Source organism: Trachemys scripta, chromosome 8 (genome assembly GCF_013100865.1).
Source record: "Trachemys scripta elegans isolate TJP31775 chromosome 8, CAS_Tse_1.0, whole genome shotgun sequence".
NCBI lineage: Eukaryota > Metazoa > Chordata > Testudines > Emydidae > Trachemys > Trachemys scripta.
Genome location: NC_048305.1, coordinates 97,926,810 through 97,948,949, shown reverse-complemented (window position 1 = coordinate 97,948,949; position 22,140 = coordinate 97,926,810). Strand labels below are relative to the sequence as shown.

Genomic DNA, 22,140 nt, shown 5'->3' with positions numbered 1-22,140 from the left:
CCCTCCCGATTTTCCCGGACATGCCCGGCTTTTGGGGATTTTCCCCCGGACGGGGATTTGAGCCCCCAAAAGCCGGACATGTCCGGGAAAATCCGGACGTATGGTAACCCTACTTTATATAGCTTGTACCTTTAATTTTGAGACTCTGGGAATAGGTAATCAGCAGACAATGGTCTTCTGCTCAGGGTGTAGCTTCAAAAGACTGGATTTTTGCATAATCAGAGATGGGGAATTTGCGTTCAGGTTCCTATAGAGATTTCCCAGGCATACTGCTTGACTGTTTGTCCCAAAGGTCCATTTTTGTCTGGCCCACTTTCAATATAGCCCTTTGAAGTTCATAACCCTTTCCAGGTTTCACATCACCTCTACCCCCTAAAGAGGTTACATACAATCCTGGCCCACAATAATACTTAACCTTTGCATTTAATATAATGGACTCCAAAGATACTTAAACTTAATTCAGTTAGTTTTTTTCACGTATATTGCAGGAAATGGTCCTATCTGCTACAATTATTTACTTTCTTGCGCGCCCCCTCCCCCTTTTTTGTCTTTCTAAATTGTAAGCTCTTTGGAGCAAGGACAGTCTTTGCATTGTCTCTACATTGCTAGCATATCCTGAGTTACTGACAATAGTGCTCTCCTTTGTGTGGGAGGAAAGGTTTTGCAAACTCAGTTGATTGTGTTCCTCCTAAATAACTGCAATTAGAAATTATTACTGCAACCCATTTATTTGACTTTTCTTTGACATAATTATCATCCTACAAAAATTTGGTTGGGGGAACTGCTCATGAGATTTTTTTTCTTTTTTCCTGAAGATAACTTTCAAAGTATAGAAATTAAAATCTAGACAGCTATCAATTGCTGCCTTCTTATTAATGTTGTTTTTCCAAAAGGCTTTGCCTGTAAAAGACCTCTAATAGAAGAATTGCACTAAACATATGTCAGATGTTGGCATTAAAAAAGTTAGGCTCCTCTGTTCACATCATTTAGCTATGCAATTGTAGTGTGATATGTTAACATTGGGTAACAAAGGGAAAGCTATTGCATTTCATGGTCATAAAGTTCTTAATATATTTTATTTCATACTGGTGCAATCTTGGTTTAAGTCATCAGAGCTAGATGTACTGTATTCAGTGGCTCCAGTAATTAAAAGTTACTCTGGGTATACATTCAGGTAAATGAGAGCAGAACTTGGTGCCTTTATATGTAGCTCTAAATGAGATGGATTTATACGTAATAGAGGGTTATTTGTTAGGTTCTTCACATGATTCTAAGGTCTTGTGTTTACTGCAGAGTTAACTTGCATTATAGCTTGAATCCCATCCCCCCCGCTTTTCCCCCCCACACCATTAACTTGAGTGTGATGATGCTTTTAACTCTAGGTGGCTGGCCTGACCGGGTATAGGCTACAGCTTGAGTTTGCATAACTCATCAGCTGCTAACATAATCACTCTGTGCAGTTTGAACGTAACTTTGTAGTGTGGCTGCTCTCATTTGAGCCAGGCTAACTTGAATGTAGATAACTTGAGTTTACGTTGCAATGACAGACAGCCTAAGTGATTTAAATGAGTGGTTTCCTTTCATTTCAGCAGCCAGCGCATCCAGGCTATTCCCACCAGAGCAACTGTTGATGGATTTAAGGCCCATCTTGTCTTCAAAGAGATTGAAAAGAAACTTGAAGAGGTAAATCCCTTTATTTCTTTTTTCCCTATATCCCTATAAGTCTTTATAATGGGAGACGTAACTTTTTATTTGTTATGCTTTGGCTTCAGAGATAAGGCTCATCATCTAGCTTTAATTCACACCTCAAGTGCCTCACTGCATGCAAAGACTTGAAAAATGTACTTGTCCAGAGCGAGATCTGTTCAGTGTAAGGTGCATCAACTTTTGCAGAATCCATGCATGTTTTTAAAATGAAAGATGTGACCCCTTCTTAAGTCTACTAAGAGGATCACTGTGTGTTGAGGGAGAAAATTGGTTGTTGCTGTTGACCATTGGGTGTCTGTGTGTGAATGATTTGCCACTCCACACTTTGGAGCGGGAAGCACTGTGTAGGTGGTAACTGTGACAGATATTGCAATCCTATGCAGTATTTTTGGGGACCATTGTACTAAATTTATGGATGAATTATGTATGATTGTGTTCTGCTCTCTGGGGGTGGGTTATCACAGTTCTTCCTGGAACTAAAAACTGTGGGAGGTAATAACCTGGGATATGTAAACAACTCCAAAGCACCACCTTCTGGGGTGTTTGCATATACTCGTTCAAACTGGGTTTTCCAGAGACTCTTTTGGTATAAAAAGCTGAACTGATACAGGTCCTTCTTACTGATCCAGCAAATGGACAGGACCTTCTCTCCAAGGGGGCACCAACCCTTGTGGAAAGGTTGGAAAGACTGTCTTATTAGGGCCCCATCAGACTGATGGGTGACTTCTGGTAAGGTTTTAGCATTTGTGTAGGAACTCTTATTGTTTTTTACATGTTTTTTTTAATGCTTTTTTGGTCCTGTTGTTTGCTGAGAAAGATCTGTGTGGTCACTGGTAAAAACCCTGTCATTGTTTTCAGAGAGAAAGCACAGCCCAGGTGCTGGCCTTTAGACAGATGGCTTTTTGGGGATATTACAGTGTGACACTGGGCCCGGCAGCCTTAAACCCCCATGCGTAAGAGAGTGGGACAAGAGTTCCTGCCCAGAGATAGGTGATAGCTAGAGATCTGAGACCTCACTGGGCAGTATTCCTGCAGCGGACCACAGAGTGGGAATGCAGATGCACTTATCCCAAACTGACAATAACCACATGGATAAAGGGCTCTGTGTGCTGGGTGGGAAGCTCACCAATACTAATTTGGGTGGAGTGAGTGTGGGGAGCTTCTGACACCTCTACGGAGGATTTTGGGGCTGAGAGAGGCTGCTGTTACTATGCCTGCAAAATCTCAACCCATCCTCCCTCCACCTCTGACAGGTTGCTGGGAGAGGAGCTACTCATTATAGGCTCGATCCTGCAAGGTGATGAGCACATTGGCCCAGTCTATCAAAGCGCTTGAGCATGTGCTTAATTTTAAGCGTATAAGAGTCCAGTTCGCTTCATTAGTAATATAAAGTTTGAAACTGATGTGATTTGTTGTGAATTTGCTAGGCTATGCTTCTGGTACACAGAAGGTGAAGTGAGTTACAAAAACACTTTGGTTACTCTAGAATATCAAATTGTTCTTTGTTCTTAAAACAATTTGCTCCCAGTTGCAGGCAGGTGCTAGTAGTTCACTGGGTTCTTTTAATATGGCCTCTCCATTACTGGAGGTTTGCAACTTTGGTAGCCCATTCTGTATTGTCCTCTGCTAATCTCTTTGTGGATGAATCGTCTTTTTGGTCCACCCAAGATACCACATCATCCATCTAAATTCTTCTGTTTCTGCCTCACGTTCTTCTGTCATCAACTTTCCCTTCCAGTGCCTGTAAACATGCATCGCACTCTCAACCACTGAAATAAAAACTTTCTTGTCAGAAAATCTAACTTTTGCTGAGTGCCAATCATTTCCAGTACTTTTTAGTTAGTTATGTGGTTTATATATGATATTTTCTGAATTCTTCTGTAACACCATAATTTGAAGGATTGAATTTTTGTTATTTATTAATTCTTTGACTGTCCATGATTCACGGTTGTGATTTAACACAGACCAAATACAAGTTTTTATGAGTTGGAATTTAATCTTCAGATTCATGTCCCTTCTCATCAGATGTTTATTCTTCCAGAATGTCTTTTGCTCTAGCTGTACTGGTGCTGACTTCAGTATCCAATCTTCCATCTTCTGTAATGATGCTTCCTAAGTAGCAATAATTTCTCACTTGCTGTATAGTTGTGCTGTTCACTGGAATCTTGCACGTTTTCCTAGGATCCTTGATACGCCCATAATTTTTGTCTTGTCCATATTGAACTCTGGGCCATATTCTTTGCCATATTTATATATAATCTTCACTAACTTCATCAGACCGTCTTCTGAATCAGCCAACAATACTGTCATCTGCTTAGCGAATGTTATTCACCCATTTTCCATTCATGTTAAAACCTTCTATTTCTTCAATTAATTTAATCAAATACTTGCCATGAATGTTGTATAATGTCACTGACTTTATTCAACCTTGTCTCACATCTTTCTTAACCTCTATTAGGTTTTCCATTTTCATCTCCCAATATAATTGCCTTCTAATGTCATTCATTACTGGGAGTTTGTACCCATCAGTCCCTACAGATCTTACTATATTGAGAAATTTGTAGTGGTTCCCTCAAAGGCTTTTTAGAAGTCAATGAAACACAAGTATGCTGTTTCCCCATTTCTATTGATCTTTCTAAGATAAGCTTCACATTCATAATGCTGTTTATGGTGCCCTATTCATGTTTGATTCCATATTGTTGTTCACTTCCTTCCTTATCAATTTTTCCTTGTATTTGGTCTTGAACAACTCACAAAAGTGTCTGAGGCATGCGATACTAGTCTGATTGCTTTATAGTATTTACAATCCATAGTGGTGTTCTTTTTGGGGATTTTGATACACAGTGAAGTTGTTCATTCATACTCTTCATTACCTATGCCAGGGCTTTAAACCCTTCATCTCCTATGTTTTTCAACAATTCAGCTGGTATTTCATCACATCCTAGTGCTTTTCCATTCAGAAGCGTTTTTATTGCTGCCATGATTTCGTCATCAGTTGTTGGTGGGCTTCCCTGATTGATCTCTAGTTGAGGTTTTTCACGCCTGTCATCATAATTCCTTGATATATTTTTGCCATAACTCATTCTTGTCCTTTAGATATTGAGATATTGTCCATTTTTGTCCTTAAGGGTTGTATCGATCTCTTTTGTTTAATAAAAGTCTCTTATGTTTTTGATATATCTCACTTTGTTCTCCTTATCCACTTGTTCAATTTCTTTGTATTTCTCATTCAAACTTTGCTAATCTGTTGCATTTATATGTTACTTTATTTAGTCTTTGATTTTCCTCCTTTTCTGTTGTTGATCTTTGTGTATTGTGCTCACCTAGTTACTGTTAATAATTTTCAGCTTTTATTTGGTGTTTGCTGCTTTCTGTCTTGATATAATGAAAGAATGGTAATGTCGTGGAAAAATGACCACACGTTGTGTTTGGATCAGAACAAGCCTGAGGCTTCCTTTATTGAATACAAGCGTGCAGGGGGTGACAGTTATCGGAGCTGCCCCCCTGTTCAAGGAACACACAAGCTTTTAAAGCTTAAAACCACAAACAAATTACACATACTTTCGTCTTAATTACCTTATTTGGAATACATTGCAAAATCAATACAGGTCAAAAGCAAAAAGAATAATCATATTCCCTTATTCGGCCTTTCCTGTTGTTATTCACAGTCTGGTTCTTTTGCGGTTTGACTTTAACAGTACTATTGCGGTTATATATTTCTTAAGCTTGGCTATTGCAAATTGTTCTGTTCGGGGACTTTTCCATTCTACCTCTTCATGCCCTTTATACACAGAAAGCCATTGTTCCATTTTGGGGACTTTCCATTCGGCCCTGAAAAAACGGAAACGTGCTCGGCCAATACTTTAGGCCTACTAGCTTGACCAGAGTATTAAGGCCCCCTTTTGATTTTCCTCCACAGTAACATGACCTTTTTCCAAGCTTAAAGCAAAAATTATAATAGGGCAAGCCTATAACTTCCAAGCAAGTATTAATATTTACCTGTTTTTATACTATATTTAATCTTTGCTTTTAAACTTATATTTGTAAATGGCAGTTATTTGAGACCTTGGAATTATTTGTTCTTTTTGTTTTTAGTAGACTTTTATCAGTGTGTTGGGAGGTGGTAACTCTGAAAAATGGGGAATGATTACATTAATGAAAGCAATTATATATTACCATTGGTCTCAAAATTAACAGATATTCAACTTCCAAAGAGTATTTATGTACAATATCTATAGTATATAAATTCAGGTTTGCGTGTGTTAAATTAAGCTTAGCAGAATGAATTGAATAGATCTTTAATAACAGGTTAAAAGATTCATCTATTGCTACTTGGTGTAAACATCTGTTAAAACAAATTATTTTAATTGTGCCAAAGCCGATGGAATGAAGTGATTCACTACATCAAATGTAACTTATGCATAATCATTACAGGAAGGAGAACATTTTGTCAAGAAAATTGGTGGTATCTTTGCCTTCAAAGTAAAAGATGGTCCTGATGGTAAAGAAGCAACCTGGATAGTAGATGTGAAAAATGGTAAAGGCTCTGTAGATATTAATTCAGGTCAGTGCTGTTATCTCTACAGTATGTCTTTTGGTATACCCATATTGTCAGAATGAAAGGGAACCATCAGGTCCTTGAAAGTTACGTACAAAATATGAACTTCTTTAGTTAAACAAGAACTACATTATTTTTAAAATCCCCACCTCATCATTGACAAATGAAGTTAAGTTTTAATCCTCATTGTTTGGATATGGCTAAGATTAAGTGCTGTTCCTCTTCTTCTCCTTCTGTCCTCATGATTCCTATGACACTTTTTTAAGACTTCCCAGGTAGATAAGAAGTATTTGAGGAGATTATAACATACATGACTCTTGGAAGGACCAATGCCAGAATAAACAAAACTGGGTAGCTACTACACCAGTGGATATCCTAGAAATGCCTGAATTGACAGATAGAAGATTGTTCTTGAAATTTGGGGGGCAGGCTTAATTGCAGCTGCAAATTGGAGCATGCCTGGCCCAGGTCCAGAATTGCTGCACCCACTGATTACAAGATAAATCAACATTGGCTGCCTGGGTAAGGGTACAAAACTTGGTGGGGGAAATTATATATAATGGTATTACAGAAAGAGTGGAAGTATTTGACATTCTCCTGTCCGTTGCTGTGGAGTAAAAATATCTCAAACTTGTTCACTGAATGTACTTCAGAGAATTGGATGGTTCGTGTCTTTTTTGTAGTTTTGTCCTTGGACATAAATCTGCAGCTGAGTTAACAGAATTTAAATAAGGTATTGTTAGTTTAAGGAGAAGATGTTTTCAGTCATTATTCTTTCTGTTACGAATGCATTAAAGAACAGTGCTATATACATAGATACTGACCTATCTTTTGTCATAATTAAAATCCACTCAAGAAAGTCAGTGAAAACTCGTTGTGGTTACAGATACAGATGAAATAGATGATAACATTTTCAGCTGGTTTATGGTTAAGGAGATCTTGAAATCTCCTGGGGTTGCACTAACTCAGCAGCTGTGGCTGTGAGCTTTTTGTTAAGAAATGTACAAAGGAAAACAGAACACGCACGCCTCCTCTTGAAAAGCTCTGGGCAGGAAATGCCTCAACTTGGAGTTTGTGTAGGAACTGCCTCAGGAGAAAATAAACATCTAATCCAAGTTAAAGTTTTTATTTCTACTTAAAAATTAAGTTCACAATACAAATCGAAAGGGTGAAAAAATATGAATCTAACTCCTGGAGTTAACTTTTAACTAATCACATAAGGATCTGTTTCTCAGTGAATGGGGAATTAAATAATGTTTCCCAAACCTAATTCAAAATAATACTTCTTAGTTTTCAGCACCTTTCACAAATATTAAAATCCCCTATGTAGTTCCAAGAGCAGAACAGGAAGTGACATTTCCCTTCCCTGCAAATGAGCATCAAGCTTGTTCTGGGGGACTATGTAGAGTAGATGTTGTCATGCCCGTTGAAGGTGAAGTTCTGTGCTGCATTTCTAAAGGTACATCTACACGGTGATAAAAGACCCTTGGCACTGCCGCAGCTGGCTAAGGTCAGCTGACTCGGGCTTGAGCTGCAGGGCTATAAAATTGCTATGTTGATCCTCTGGTTAGAGCGTGGGCTCTGGATCCTCCTCCCTCGCAGCATTTCAAAGTCTGGCTCCAGCCAGAACCCAAACGTCTATACTGCAATTTTTAGTCCCACAGCCCATGCCCTGTGAGTCCGAGTCAGCTGACCTGAGCCAGCTGCAGGTGTTTGATTCCAATGTAGACATGCCCTCAGAGGTATAAACACAAAACTCGCAAACCAGGAGAAGGGGAGGCCTTAAGAGGCCCCTGATCCCTCCTGATCCTAGGCAGCTCTGGGGGCTGTGGTGGCCCCTAGGATCACTGTCGCACTGCATGCTGGACCCCACATCTGATGTTTCCCTCCCACATTTGGCACACCCCCTGTAGTTGGACATATGTGAAGAGGTCCTCATAAGACAGTTTTATAGTTGTTTTTCTGCAGTGCCAGCAATAGGGAAATCCCAACCAGCCAGGACTTCTAGAGGCCATTTATGTCTGATCCTTTCCCCAGCATAAAGGGGCTAAAGTGTGGTTGAGGATCTCTCCCTCATCTCCGTTGAGATTAACAATTGTGATGGATTATTGCTGTGGACTCGAATCCTTTTGGAACTGGATTGTGATCACAGACTCACTTTACAGGCCCCAAACAGTCCTCAGATATTAGCAACTTCCAGTTGGCAGTGACCTGGGTCTGATTTGTACTAGCAGTCTAGAGAAAGATTTTAAATCTTATTGCTGTACTCCAGCCCATCTAATCCCAGTGCCCTTTATTATTAATGGGCTTATTTTTGTAGCAAATGCTTTAATACTTAGATTTAAATACTGCCTGACTATATAGGCTATATTGTAAAGCCCTGTCTGGGATGCCTGCTGATCCTTATGTAACAGGGTTTCTCAATCAAGTTCCCTCTGACACTTACCTACAAATATTTGTTAGTGATTATGCAGTACCTGCTAATGAGGCTCGCTCATATTTTATCCCTTCCTTCCAACTTCTGCTGAGCTCTGTTAATAAGCAGCATGTGACCCTGTAGGCCATGACTTCTTTTAATATCATTCCACTACTCTACATTCTCAGGCGCTTTAATGTGACTCATGCCTGAGAGTGCTCTGTCTCTCTCAACTTGAAGCTAAACAGTCAAACTCTGTCTCTGTTATGTGTTACAGATAAGAAAGCTGACTGTATAATTACAATGGCTGATTCTGACTTGTTGGATTTAATGACGGGCAAAATAAATCCACAGACAGTAAGTAAAATGAAGATTAAATGAAAAGATGAATATCTAGAATTGTTTTTGTTTTACATAGGCTATGAAGCAACACCTTTATTTTTTTTCTGGATTCTTTTGGCTAAGTGATCAATACTTTTTTATGCAAGAGTATTTTTTGAACACCTATTAGCTCTAAAGGATAGCAAATATAGGTTTTTACACTAATGTACTTCCAGTGTACTTGGCAGAATGTTTACCTGGCAATCAGTAAGTGCAATGAATAAATTTCCTGTTTGGAATTGCTTCATTATTCAGCCTTATGATGACAAGGCTACATGCTGAAGAAATGAATAGCAGAAAGTACACTAGTCACAGAACACCTAAGTACTGAACAGTGTAAAACAAGGCAGTTACTGTGCCACAATTCTAAGATTCTGTAGGTGCTTTAGTCATATAGTCCTTCTAAAAATGTTACTCATTCTTGAAACTGTTTATTAAATTCCTGCTGTTTTGTAACTGCACTACTGGGACATTTAGAAAATTATGAAAGTGCCACTCACAGTTCCATAGTTAAGGGTGAATTGAGCATTTTTGCACTTAAACCAGAGATTCAACCAATTTGTAGTGTATGAAGAATACAGCATATCCTCACCAAAATCACAGCATTCACTCTTTGAATACAGACTACAATTTTGTGAGACTTTACAAGCAAATATATTAATTAGTTTACAAGCAAATTTTATTACTTTAAAATGAGTCCTTTGAGTAATTTAGCACCTGATGTTGGACCTTATCTTTGTCCTGAATAATTTAATAATGGAATAACACAGATGTTTTACACTTTTCTGATATTTAAAAACTCACTGAAATCTTATGTGCAGGCTATTTTTGTAGACAATTTTAGGATTAATGGTCATTTTTCCCCGTTCTTCATAAGTGGTAGTTTCTCCTTGAAGAATTTTGTTCTTCTGCATAGAATTTTACACAGAACTGGTCTCTTTCAAAATGGCTGTCATCTCCCATTATTTTCAATAGGATGGAAGACATTGGCTGTTCTCAGATGGTCATTTTTATAAGGGATTGTTTCCCATAGTGTTCCTCTCTGCCTTCTGATAGTGTAGGGAGCTTCACTTATTGGAAACAAGTGTTGGCAGTGGTCAGTTTGACTGAGGGTGGCAGCTAATGCTCTGTCCCATTGAAAACCATGGGAGAGGATGGCCACTGAGAAAGAGGGCGATTCTTGAGTCTCTCCGATTTTTATTAATCAGCCTCTGTGACAGATAAACTTTCATTTTTTAAATAAAGGCAAAAAAGACCATTAATCCTAAAAATTTGTTTTGAAAAGCTACACATTATACTGGATGTACTCACCAGATAAGCCAGGAGGGGAAATTTGAGGTCTGAAGGTTGCAGGAGAAGAGGAGGGGGAAATTAGTATCTGTATGCGGGGGATTGTGGGGTGCACAAAGGAGGGAGAAACTGGTGTTGTGTACAGGGAGATAGAGGCAGGCACAAGCAGCAGGGAGAACTTAGGCAAGAAGAGAGAGAGAGAAAGAAACAGAGGTACACGCTGTGGCTGTTTTGTGCTGCTCTGGTGATGCAAAGCAGCTGTAAAAAAAACCCAAACCCGCCCCCCACCACCCGCACCCCCAAAAAAACCAATTGAATTGGGCGGTATGCTCTTGTTGATTTGCAGTGCTTCAGAGTGGCATAAAGCCATCAGAACATACTGGGGAATCTGGCCTAAAAGTTTAAATCATTTTTAATTTTAAGTTGATACTTTATATTTTCAAATCATCAGAAATATCTCAGGGTAACATTCTCTTTGGGATTCTTGCTTGTGGTTCATATACAATGCTTTTTGTCTGGGAATTCCCTTGAGTTTTATTATTAAAATTACTCAAGGAAATTCCCAGACTAACAGTGTGATAAAATGGAGCTAAGGTTGAATTTACCCACCACTAATTTAGGGTAAAATACATTATCAGGATTTTCTAATTATCCCAAATAACAAATGTGGCAAACCCAGGAATTCAGATTTAACCTTAAACATCAATATCCAAATATGTGAAAGTACAGAAATCCAAACAACCTTAACTGTCCTGTACTGATACAATATGGGGGTGAGAGAAAAAAATCTCTTTACAAATCTGTTTAATCTGATCAGGCACCACATAACCCTGAAGTGCCTTTATCAGAATCATATAGTTACAGTTAATGTTGTTTGGGGACAGTAGTATCAATAATGCTCAATCTGGGAAGGCTTTTCAGCTGATGTTAAGCATGTTCCACTGTGAGCTCCAGTGTGTAGCCATGGGTACGTCTTCACTTACCGGAGGGTCCGGCGGCAGGCAATCAATGTTCTGGGATCGATTTATCGCGTCTGGTTAAGACGCGATAAATCGATCCCGGAAGTGCTCGCCGTCGACGCCGGTACTCCAGCTCGCCAAGAGGAGTACGCGGCATCGACGGGGGAGCCTTCCTGCCGCGTCTGGACCCGCGGTAAGTTCGGACTAAGGTACTTCGAATTCAGCTACGTTATTAATGTAGCTTAATTTGCGTACCTTAGTCCGAAGTGGGGGCTTAGTGGGGACCAGGCCATGAATCACTTATGAGGAGGCTTCATGGCATACAGAAAGGATGCAGTCTGAAATGAAAAAAAGTCATAATTAGCCATCCCATTCAATTTGGGAATGTCTGGCTTTCCTCATCACCAGCCCCCTCCAACATATATGATGGTGGCTTAATGAAATTTATGAAAATTAACTTCTCTCTTTGCACTGTATACTTGCTGTGCAAAGCTGAGAATATCACAAACAAACAACAACCCCAAAACTTTTTTGCCAAGCTCGGTAAGATATTTCGATAGAATATTGAAATCCTAATTTTTCCAAATACAGTTTTGTTTTCCAATATTTCTATGTAATTTGTCTGAAGTAACCATTAACTCTGTTTTGTGGTCTGTCACTGAAATTTCAGGGGTTCTGACATGCTTTTGTGGAGTCCAAGTCCTTCCTTATGTAGGAAAAGAGACTTCTGACATTTAATATACTTAACTGCTTAGATACCACAATTACATAGCACTATATATAAACTTCAGGAAGTTCCATCAGGCCCTGATCCTGAAAAGATTTACATATGCGCTTAACTTTACGGATGTGAATCATCTCATTGATTTTATTGGGACTGCTCACATGCCTACATTTCTCCAGGATTGGGACCTAATTCTCAAAGGCCTGTATTCTAGATATTCTGTTCATTCTTCACAGACAGTTGGGGTTGGCGATTTCCATTATAATCACATTTTGGATTCAGTATTTAAAAGATACAAAACATAAAGCAGTCTATAATGCAGCATTTTCACATGGGGAATTGTTATATGCCTGCTTCTCTACAATTTTTTTCCCTTTCCTCAATTCTTTAACTGAGTCTACATGTAAGTGCCGCAGAGGTGATGTGTTTAGTCTGTAAAGAAATTACAGCCCATGCTACAAAGTCTTTATATTCTGTATTGCCATACTGTTTAAAACCTCCGAATATTAAGTATAAACTTTGGATGAAGTGGTGCACTAAGGACAAGACATTGTTACCTAAAAGGATTAGAAGCATCAAAACCAAAGGACAAAATAATATTCTTCATTTCCTCTTTGCAGGCTTTCTTTCAAGGTAAATTGAAGATTTCTGGGAACATGGGCATGGCTATGAAGCTTCAGAGCCTACAGCTTCAGCCAGGCAAAGCTAAACTTTGAATTCATTTGACTGCACTTCACACACAAGACTTGATATATATATTTGTCAAAATTCAGAGTGGAACTAGACATTGAAAGTAACAGTGGTACAGGTTTTTCTAAATTTGGGTAATCAAATCCATCTTTCCTAAACTTAATAGAACGTTAATAGAGATTTAAGTACTGTCTTGCTGAACTCCATATATCTGTCTAGTGCAAAGTGAATGTAGTAATTGTGACTTTAGACTAAACTGAGGCATTCATGGTTATAAACAGTGTAATGCAAGGAATTATATTAACATTTGGTGTTAACCAGTCTGAATTTTTTTTTAAAAGCCTTACGTATTTTTAATGAGAGAGGTCACTTTGCTGTCATTGAACTTAAATCTAACAAATTGGTTCTTTAATTAAAATTATTTTATGAGAGGAATCTCTACAGCCACATAACTCTTTTTAAACTCTTAGGAATCTGCTTTTAAAATATTTTCCATTTTACTGCTTTGGAAATTTAAAAAAAAAAAAAAAATCTAGACGTAAATAAAAACATTCAAAATTAGTGGTCAGACCAAGATTTGCTTTGAGATTCACAGCATTAATTGTAACGCCTCATCACCTTGAAATAAGATTGAGAGGGAAATCAGATAGCATCTGCTTTGGTTAAATACTTTTTGATAAAATGTTCCTAGAGCTGATAATTCTTTTAAGTTCTTACCGAATACTGTAAAAAATTCTTATTCCTTTTTATTTGGTTTTGGAGAAATAATGTATTCTGGTCAAATGTTTAATAGAAAATTAAATATGCTTTTCCTATTCTGTGTGGCTTTTTTGTCAGATTTTATTATACAAATCGATTTTCATGGTGCATGCTGTGAGGACTATTGGGGCCAGTTTTTCTATGGACCACCACCAAGTGGGTGACAGAGTAGTCTGTTATCTACTGCAGGATTCATTGTAGAGAACCCAGTGTCTGGGGAAGACTATCTCACATAATGTTCTGATTTTATATATTTGTTGGCTAAACTAAACAAGCAAAAAGCATAAAGTACATATAAACAAATCAGATCCCTGGCTGGGGTGATTTAGTTGGGGTTGGTCCTGCTTTGAGCAGGGGGTTGGAGTAGATGACCTCCTGAAGTCTCTTCCAACCCTAATCTTCTATGATTCTATGAAATTAAAATAAAATGAATTAACATCAAATCTTTGAATTAATCTAAGTATCAGTTTGATTAAATCATACCAAATAAACCTAAAATTCTTAAAAAGCTTTACCTAATCATTTGGAAGACAGTCTTAGCTATCAGCCCCAAAATAATAGGACATTGTCAATTTCAGTGCCAACTGATATATTTGTCATAGCAACAGGAAGGGTCAAATCACTCCCAGGTTGAAATTTTCTGATGCCCAATGTGGCATTCCCTGCCCAAATGACAGATGATTAGGCAACAATCTTTCCCATCTCCTCTAAAACAGTTACAAAAATTTAGATGAAAATAAGTTTCAGGATTTAAGCATATGACCCTGAAACCCTGAAATATGTGCGATCCTTTAGATAGCAATGCTAACCTGGGGCAGTTTTAGGTGTTTGAGGAAATACTCTATGGATTCTATCCACATGCCCACTACCAGCCATCTTCTGGAGTTAAAAAAAAACAAACAACAACCCAAAACCCAAGTACAAGCATGTTAAGATAGAGGTATCCCTATACTAGTAAAAAATGGGAAAAGAATACAAACCAAAAAGGCTGATATTCAGGGTGGTTTTCATTCAGCTTCATGAGGCTGGTATGTGGTTGAAAAGATTAGCCGGTGGGTTTGTTAGCTCAGCTATTAAATGTCAACAGAGTTGCTGACTGGCTAGAGGTCACTTGGTTGTAGCTGCTGTATCTCAGACATTGCTGTCTGCCTGCCCCCTTTTGTCAGTCATGTGGCAGCATATGGCAAGAGGCCAGCAGTGATCGCCAGAAGCTGTGGTTTCTTCTTTACTTTCATTTTTTTGAAGATTGTGGTCTGACTGGTTCTTACCCTTTGGAGCTACTCAAGAATTTCTTGGCAAATCCAAATGAGCGACTTCCCTTCAGAAAACACTGCCATTATCCAGTGGGGTTTGGATAGATCTCCTTTATGCAAACAAATAACTGCCCAATGCTACTAATTTCAAGCACAGAAAGTTTATAGATCAAAAACATACCCAGTCAGCAGGTTCATGGGTATTTTGACACATTTGACAGTCATGGGCCTATCTGCAGACGATATCTCAACCATCCTAAAACAATCCTTACTTGAAAATAATCCAAATTAGCAAAAACTGGAACTGAAGTCAGAGAAAGCAATCTCTTGCATTTAATCATGCACTTATTCTTAAGACTAAGTGACTGTTCCTGTTCTACAAAACTTCCCTTTTACGTTTTGGTACTCAGCAGATGAACTCTGAACAGCATTTTTGACACACAGTTTCAGTGAAAGATTAGATTTGAACTCTTTCAGAGCAAAAAGTCTTTTAAAATTTCAATTTGGTACTCCAGTTTTCAAGGCCTCTATCTGCCACATGATGTTTGCTCCTGATATATAGGAACTGCAGACGAAGTATTTACTGAACCCTTTAGAATGATAAAGGAAATGGATGTAATTGGTATACGCACAAGATACAGTACATTGTAATAATGACACATTCTAATTGTACCTACATTAAAATAATGCAGGCTATATCGTTGCATAAACATAAACAGAACTCCACTCTGGAATCCTCAGAGTGTTCTGCTCAAAACTGAAGCCACAATATGATCCAGTGAAACAAAATCACAACATTGGGGATCTTGCCATGTGTTGTGATACTGCCAGTTTCTTCCATTGGTATATTCATTGTCATGTTATAATAGTACCTTACATTCTCACTGTACTTCTGAATACATTCAGAAAAGAGAGTTACATTTTACAGTATGCTCAATCTAATGGTTTCTGAAACAGTGATTAAAATGGTTTGGTCCTGGCTACACTTGCAGTTAACCTTGGTTTCCAGAGCTGGTTCACCTGCCCCTTTCACCAGTGGATAAACTTCCTAGTATAAATAAGGTAGGTAATGAACTGATCTAGATCACAGCAATTGTTAACAATCAAGGATTGGGACAGAAACACTCACTTTCAAATAGAGATGATGTAAATAGCATAACATGGATATAAAAGGAAAGCCTGCTTGACATGCAAAAGAAATTTGCGCAGAGCTTGGTTCACTTTTATCAAGTACGCTGGAAAGGGATGCAGGGGAAGAAATGTTTGCCACCGAGTTGAAGAGCATCCAGATCTAAGACCTGAATTTGCAGAGAAATCCTAGGTTTTACACAAGGCCCTGGTCTTTCAGTTGGAATGTTGATTTTTCTCCAGCGCTTCAGAACAGCAGCCAACGGGCAGAAATACCTTGGAATTCTCACACTACTGTCTCAATCCTTCTGCTGTTCTCCCTCCTCATCTCCTTGTCATAACTTGTATTAAAGGAGGAAAATCCTTCACTCTTTCTCCACTACTATACTACTGGATGTAATGCAAATAAGATACACATTTCCTTAATGTCTCTTTTATTGGGCTTCTTCTAAAACCCCTCAGGCTTGGAGAAATTAAGTAGCCCAAGCTTTGCTCTTAGCAGCACATCATATGCCAGCACCACTGTACAGTCATAGTTAAGGTTGTGTTCAGTTTTGCAGTTAAAATGAAGTTCAAGCTTGTTTTGTGGGAAAAACAGTGCATCTGCCCCAAACTTACGGCATATAATCTCCTGAGTATAGCTTGAATTTTCTGAACAATTTCAAGGAAATTGTTTAACTTCTTCCCCAAATACGAATGAGTGTTTTTCCAGAATAGAGAGTAGGAGTGAATGCTGGGGGAAGTTTGGCTCTTAATGTTGGTGGTGGTCTTGGGAAGGCGATATTGACAAGTTGGCATCCTAACGGGCAGAGTTAAGGTTGTGCAGTGTTGACATTGTTATAAAGGTCATTCTGGTAGAGAGATGTGTGTCTTTGGGTTGAAGAATAAAAGGTATATTGTGTTGGATGATTTAACTTTGTTTTCTTGGTTTTGTGTTAGGTGTGTTGTGTATAGAGAAACCTTAACTCTCACAACAGTGTTTTTGTGTACTATATTAGAAATAGGCAAACACCATCAGGATTGCCCCATTGTGCAATGTTCTTACCTTTTACAGCCACAACAATCTGATCACATGGGATGTTTACCCCCATCTTATCCTAATAGAGAACAATCTGTTCAAGTGTTAGTGAGAGGTGAAAACCAGTAAGTTCCCTGCTTACGTGTGGTAGAATGAAATTCCTTCATGACCCCAAATTTGGTGGTGATTTAAACTCTGCTTGTGCCCAAGAATCACTTGCTTCATACACTGGTGATGGGAAATGGGGGCAAGTCCTTCTTTGATGTAACCTAAACTTGGTTTGCATGTGTCTTTCATTTCCAGACTGCCCATGTGTTTCTCATATGTTGCATAAAATAAATTACCGAAGCCTTTGTCACCTCTTTAAGAACCTATACATGCAAGAAGATTCCCTGTTTGCTTCCATAACCTTGTCTTCTCCAAACAACGTAGGCTTAAGCTCTTTACCATCTCATAACTAAGATCCTCCAGGCCTTTTGATCATCTGTTTTCCTGATCTTCAGAATGTGTGCATCTCTACATTGACCGAGTGCTCCAAACTGGATGAAGTGGTGGAACTCTGATAAGCTGCTATTTCAAGTACCTTTCATCTTTTTGTGTTAGCCTGATTCCTTTCCCCCATCTCTCTGATTCTCCCTTGCAGGCAGTGAAGTATTGCACTGGAAATGTTTGACTACTGGCTTCTTCTATATAGTGAAAATAACTTTTGGTATTAAAGGCCTTAAAAAAAACCCAACATTTCTCCTTCAGGCTTAGTAGTTTCAGGTTCCCAGCTCATATGAGCAGAAATTTCAGCTTCAGCAATTAAACCTTATAAAGTTTCCCCTTTGTTTGTGGGCGTCAATGAATAATCTTTTTCTTTTTGAAATATGTCACTATTTTTATCAACTGAAATTAAGCTGTTGATCATTTAACCACTGGTAAAGAAACACTGTCAGAGTTGGCAGACCTAATCTTTTCATCTTTATATGTTTGCAAAGTCCATGTAATTTTTATATATGAATTTTGTATTAAAAATGTGCAAAACACATGTTTCAGTAAATGTAGAAAATTAAATCCATGTCTCCAAGGCTGAGCTGATGAGCAGAGCTGTGTCTAACTCAGCAGATTTGACTTGCAGGAATTTGTTACTATTTCACTTTTGGTTCAGAGCCCCTGATTTTTTTGTTTTGTTTTCTGTCTCCTTGAATTTTGGATTTGAACCTAGCTGTTTTGCCTGATTTGAAGACAAAGCTAAGCACCGTGGAGTTTTGATAGATCCACCTAAAACCATAGGCCTAACTGCTCAAAAGTGATTAGTGATTTTGGGTGCCCAACTTGAGACACTTAAAGGGGAGATGATTTTCAGAGTGTAGGAACTCAGCACTTTCTGAAAAGTAGGCCACTTTAAGGTGTCTCAATTTGGGCACTTAAAATCACTAATCACCTTTGAAAATGTAGGCCATACATTCAGTGCAGGATCACAAACTCTTGATAATGCCTCTCCCAAATCAGGCACATTTGCTAGAGCACTCTCCATAGCTGCATGAGTGTGCATGAACAACAGGTCTGGGATATTTAGGGAAAGAGGTTTTGGCTTCAAGTTTCTACAGTTTTATAAGTTGTCAGACAGGGCTGGCCCTATGATTAGCATGGCCACATGGGAAGGATGGCATGCAGGTCCATTTTGAAGTGGGGACAGGATTGGACAGATGGATGGATCATATTTTGTTATACTAATGGGAGTATGTGCTCATTTCCATCAGGGAAGATGGAAGGGTTTGGTGAATCGCGGAGGGAGGTCAGGTTGCTTGTCACTAGTGGGGAGTATGGATGAAGAGGCTTAGTCAGCAGGAGGAGGAGGAAGGAAGGTTTATGGCAACTGGGTATGTGTGTGTTGAAGCCAACCATCCACTCTTTGGGGTCGTGTCAGGCTGTGGGTCTCAACAAGGGGAACACATACCCCTGGGGGTACGCAGAAGTCTTCCGGGGGGGGGTACATCAACTCATCTAGAGATTTGCGTAGTTTTAGAACAGGCTATATAAAATGCATTAGCAAAGTCAGTACAAACTAAAATTTCATACAGACGATGACTTGTTTATACTGCTCCATATACTATACACTGAAATGTAAGTACAATATTTATATTCCAATTGATTTATTTTATAATTGTATGGTAAAAATGAGAAAGTCAGCAATTTTTCAGTAATAGTGCACCATGACACTTTTGTGTTTTTACATCTGATTTTGTAAGCATGTAGTCTTTAAGTGAGGTGAAAGATAAATCAGACTCCTGAAAAGGATACAGTAGTCTGGAAAGGTAGAGAGCCACTAGTGTAAGGCATATTGCAGACTGCTGCGAGGAAAAGTTCTTGGTGGCAAATAATCAACACAAGCATGAGGCTGTGTGTGACCACCCTCTTGACACATACCCACTTCATAGCTGATCATTTTAGATTGTAAACTTCCTCGAGCAGGGACTTTCTCTCCTCTGATTTATATGGTGCCGAGCTGAATATCAGCTCACAATAAATGGAGACTAATAATGCCCAGGACTAGACTGGCAGATAAAAGGCAGGGGGAAAAATCTCTTTAATTTTGAAAAATCAATACTTGAGGGAAGCAAACCACATGTAGAGCACAAATGCTGAAGAGCAACTCAGTGTGGTATGGAACCAGTTCTTAGAATATTTAAAACAAAAACCAGGTGCACCACTTGCAGGAGTGACACCATGGACCATATTGTGCTGTATATTTTTAAGCAGAATTTCCCACCAACTTCAACAGGTAGTTCTGCTTAAAAACAGATGACCAAATATGGCCCTTTAAGTGGGGTCACAAACCCGGAGGTGGTAGTTATTTTTATATAGGTACAGAAATATCAAAGCTACATCAAATTAATCCGGATTTGTAAGATACATAATAGAGCAAAGTACAAAATACACTTTGTATCAACTGTATATGGTCAGTTAAAAGCCATACACAGTTTTATTGTTAGGAAACATGAAAAAATGTATGTCCTCCAAGAAAATTAGGGGTCTGAACTAAAGTCATTAAAATCAGTGGAAAGAGGCTAGTGGGTTTAGGACTAGGCCGTATAGTTTATATCTTGGATTTGAATACCTGCCTCAGTACTGAATCACATTGGATACCAAAGTTTTCAATCTTTAAGAGAGTATATATGGCAATTTACCTGAAAGATGCTTTTTATAAAAGGTTTGTCTTGGCGTCTCTTCAGGAGTATCAATGTTTCTGTAACAAGTCCAGGTTGACAAGGACGGGACGCAAAGGATAAGAGAAAGCAAAGGTAAGCAACTGTTTGCAACGTTTTAGACTCTATTAAAAGTAAACTTAATCTAACTAATCCCTCTATGACTCGCTCCTTCCATGCTGCCCACGGGTGAGTCAATAATCCCATGATATATAATCACTTGTAACTGAACGATCAGAATGTGCACCTCTGAAATGAGCTGCCAGGTTATCCCATTGCTCGTACCCTTTGTTGTCCTCACCCCAACCACCTCTTTCCTGATGTACTCATCATGTCAGTCTACATTTATATTGCCCTTCTCCTGAAGAGTTTACAGCCGGTGAGATTATGTGCTGAGCCTCTAACAGGTACAGGCCAGGGGGAGGAGGGCTATGATGGCTTTAAAGACACCTTTGTGCCTTCCTGATCCAGGGCTGCTCCAGGGATTGGAGAGGCCCTGGCCTAAATTACACAGCCCTGAGGGCCTGTCTAAATTATGGCAGCCTCCTAGGGTGGCCCTATGCACCATAGCCTGGGCGGTCTGGGTTCTCCACAGTACTGTGTGCTGCAGCGTGGTCCAATGTGAACTCTGTGCCAGAGCTTCCAATAGGCTCCTTCACAGCACCTGTGCCGGGAGAGGCCTCCTCTGGCTGGAACAGGGGCTTTTAGGGCCCCTTTTCGCGGCTCACGCCCTTTTAGCCTGGCCAGTGCAGAGGTGGAGATCTCACACCATGTCTCTCTCATGGGCTAGGCACTTTGCAGAAACACTTTTGGGTTCTGTAAATATATAGAGTACAGCAGCTGTCACTTTAAATAGCTAGACGTCCTGGCAAAACCAGACTGCTTAAGGACCTATTTCTGCAGATCCCAGTGACCTGCAGAAGGGATTGTATCACAATTTAAATTTCGGTACTTAAGCTTTTCAGGCTAAAAATATTCCTTCTTGCAGGTGTTAACTGCTAATGTTATCAACTGGGTATGGCCCTCTTAGAGGTGGGGCATTACACTAAATGAGTTTGGCTGGAAATATTTTCTGCATGTATTCCTTACGCTTAGATTGTGAGCTCGTTGGGGGCAGGCACAGCTTCCTTTATATGTCTGCATAGGGGATCTGATCTAACTGATGGCTACGATCACATACTAAGGGTTACATAAGTATACTGGAGTCATGCCCTTCAGTTTGGATTAATAGTCACTGTAGCAAACTCAGACTTGGCATGCTTAAAGGGCTGGTTTGGGAGGGGTTTGTCTAGCAGATTCTCATAATGGAAATGCAAAGGGACCGGGGGCTGAGCACACAGGAAAGAGCCCAGATGGGGTGTGCTAAAAGAGGATAAGCAAGTGCAGAAAGCAACAGTTTGGGAGTATCTTGAATCATGATTAATTTAAAACGAAGCACAAGCCTCGGGAAAAATACCATTCCCAAGAGGGAGCAAGTCCTGTCCCCTCTCACTTAACGTCTTTTTTCTAAAATGATTAATGAGTTGGGCTGCCGTGGGCCTCCTGCTTCTCCTCGCTTCATAATCTGATTTTCAGAGGCACATGTTACTCTGAGCGAAACAGCACCAGACCGCTCCATAATTGTCTTCTGCTCCCTGAAAACAGATTGCTGCTTTGGGTTGCCTTTGTTGTGTGTGGTCCAGGAGTGGGGGGGGTCACACAATGGGGACTATGGCGGAGAGGAGGGTGGGAAGTGCAGAATAAATCCTAAATCTCTGAATCATTTTAAAACACAGCAGCCAATTTTTTTTTTTATTTAATAAAAACACACACTTCCCACACTGACTTTTGGGAACCTGCTCATGGTCTGGGTTGGATCAGTTCCAGTTGATTATACAAGCCTGGAAGAAGAGGGGGACAAAACAACTGAACTGGTGTTAACTAAATGTTCAACTGGAGTCTGAAGGGAAGAGTCTTTTTGTTTTTGTTTTTTGGAGCACAGCAAGGACCAGGAAGGCCTTTTTCCGAGCAGGGAGATCTTGCCTGCAGATTTCTTACAGGTACAGTACAGGGCACAGCAGGCCATT

The 22,140-nt window shown here is 39.4% G+C and overlaps 2 protein-coding genes across 6 annotated transcripts in view; both read left to right on the top strand.

The window, feature by feature from the left end:
- Positions 1–13,256, top strand: part of SCP2 (sterol carrier protein 2) — a 57,047-nt gene extending 43,791 nt beyond the window's left edge. The window contains exons 13-16 of one of the 4 annotated variants that reach the window (XM_034778599.1): positions 1,593–1,683; positions 6,142–6,271; positions 8,959–9,038; positions 12,656–13,256. In XM_034778599.1, the coding sequence (XP_034634490.1) occupies positions 1,593–1,683; positions 6,142–6,271; positions 8,959–9,038; positions 12,656–12,751 (397 nt within the window). In that variant the 3' untranslated portion in view covers positions 12,752–13,256. Of the gene's footprint in view, positions 1–1,589; positions 1,684–6,141; positions 6,272–8,958; positions 9,039–12,655 lie in introns of all 4 variants that reach the window. The other 3 variants (XM_034778598.1, XR_004646780.1, XR_004646779.1) reach the window with 3 other exon arrangements.
- Positions 13,257–21,995: 8,739 nt separating this feature from the next.
- PODN (podocan) overlaps positions 21,996–22,140 on the top strand; it is a 36,968-nt gene continuing 36,823 nt past the window's right edge. For both annotated transcript variants that reach the window (XM_034780203.1, XM_034780202.1), the window contains exon 1: positions 21,996–22,113. In XM_034780203.1, coding sequence (XP_034636094.1) covers positions 21,999–22,113 — 115 coding nt within the window. In that variant the 5' untranslated portion in view covers positions 21,996–21,998. The remainder of the gene's footprint in view (positions 22,114–22,140) is intronic.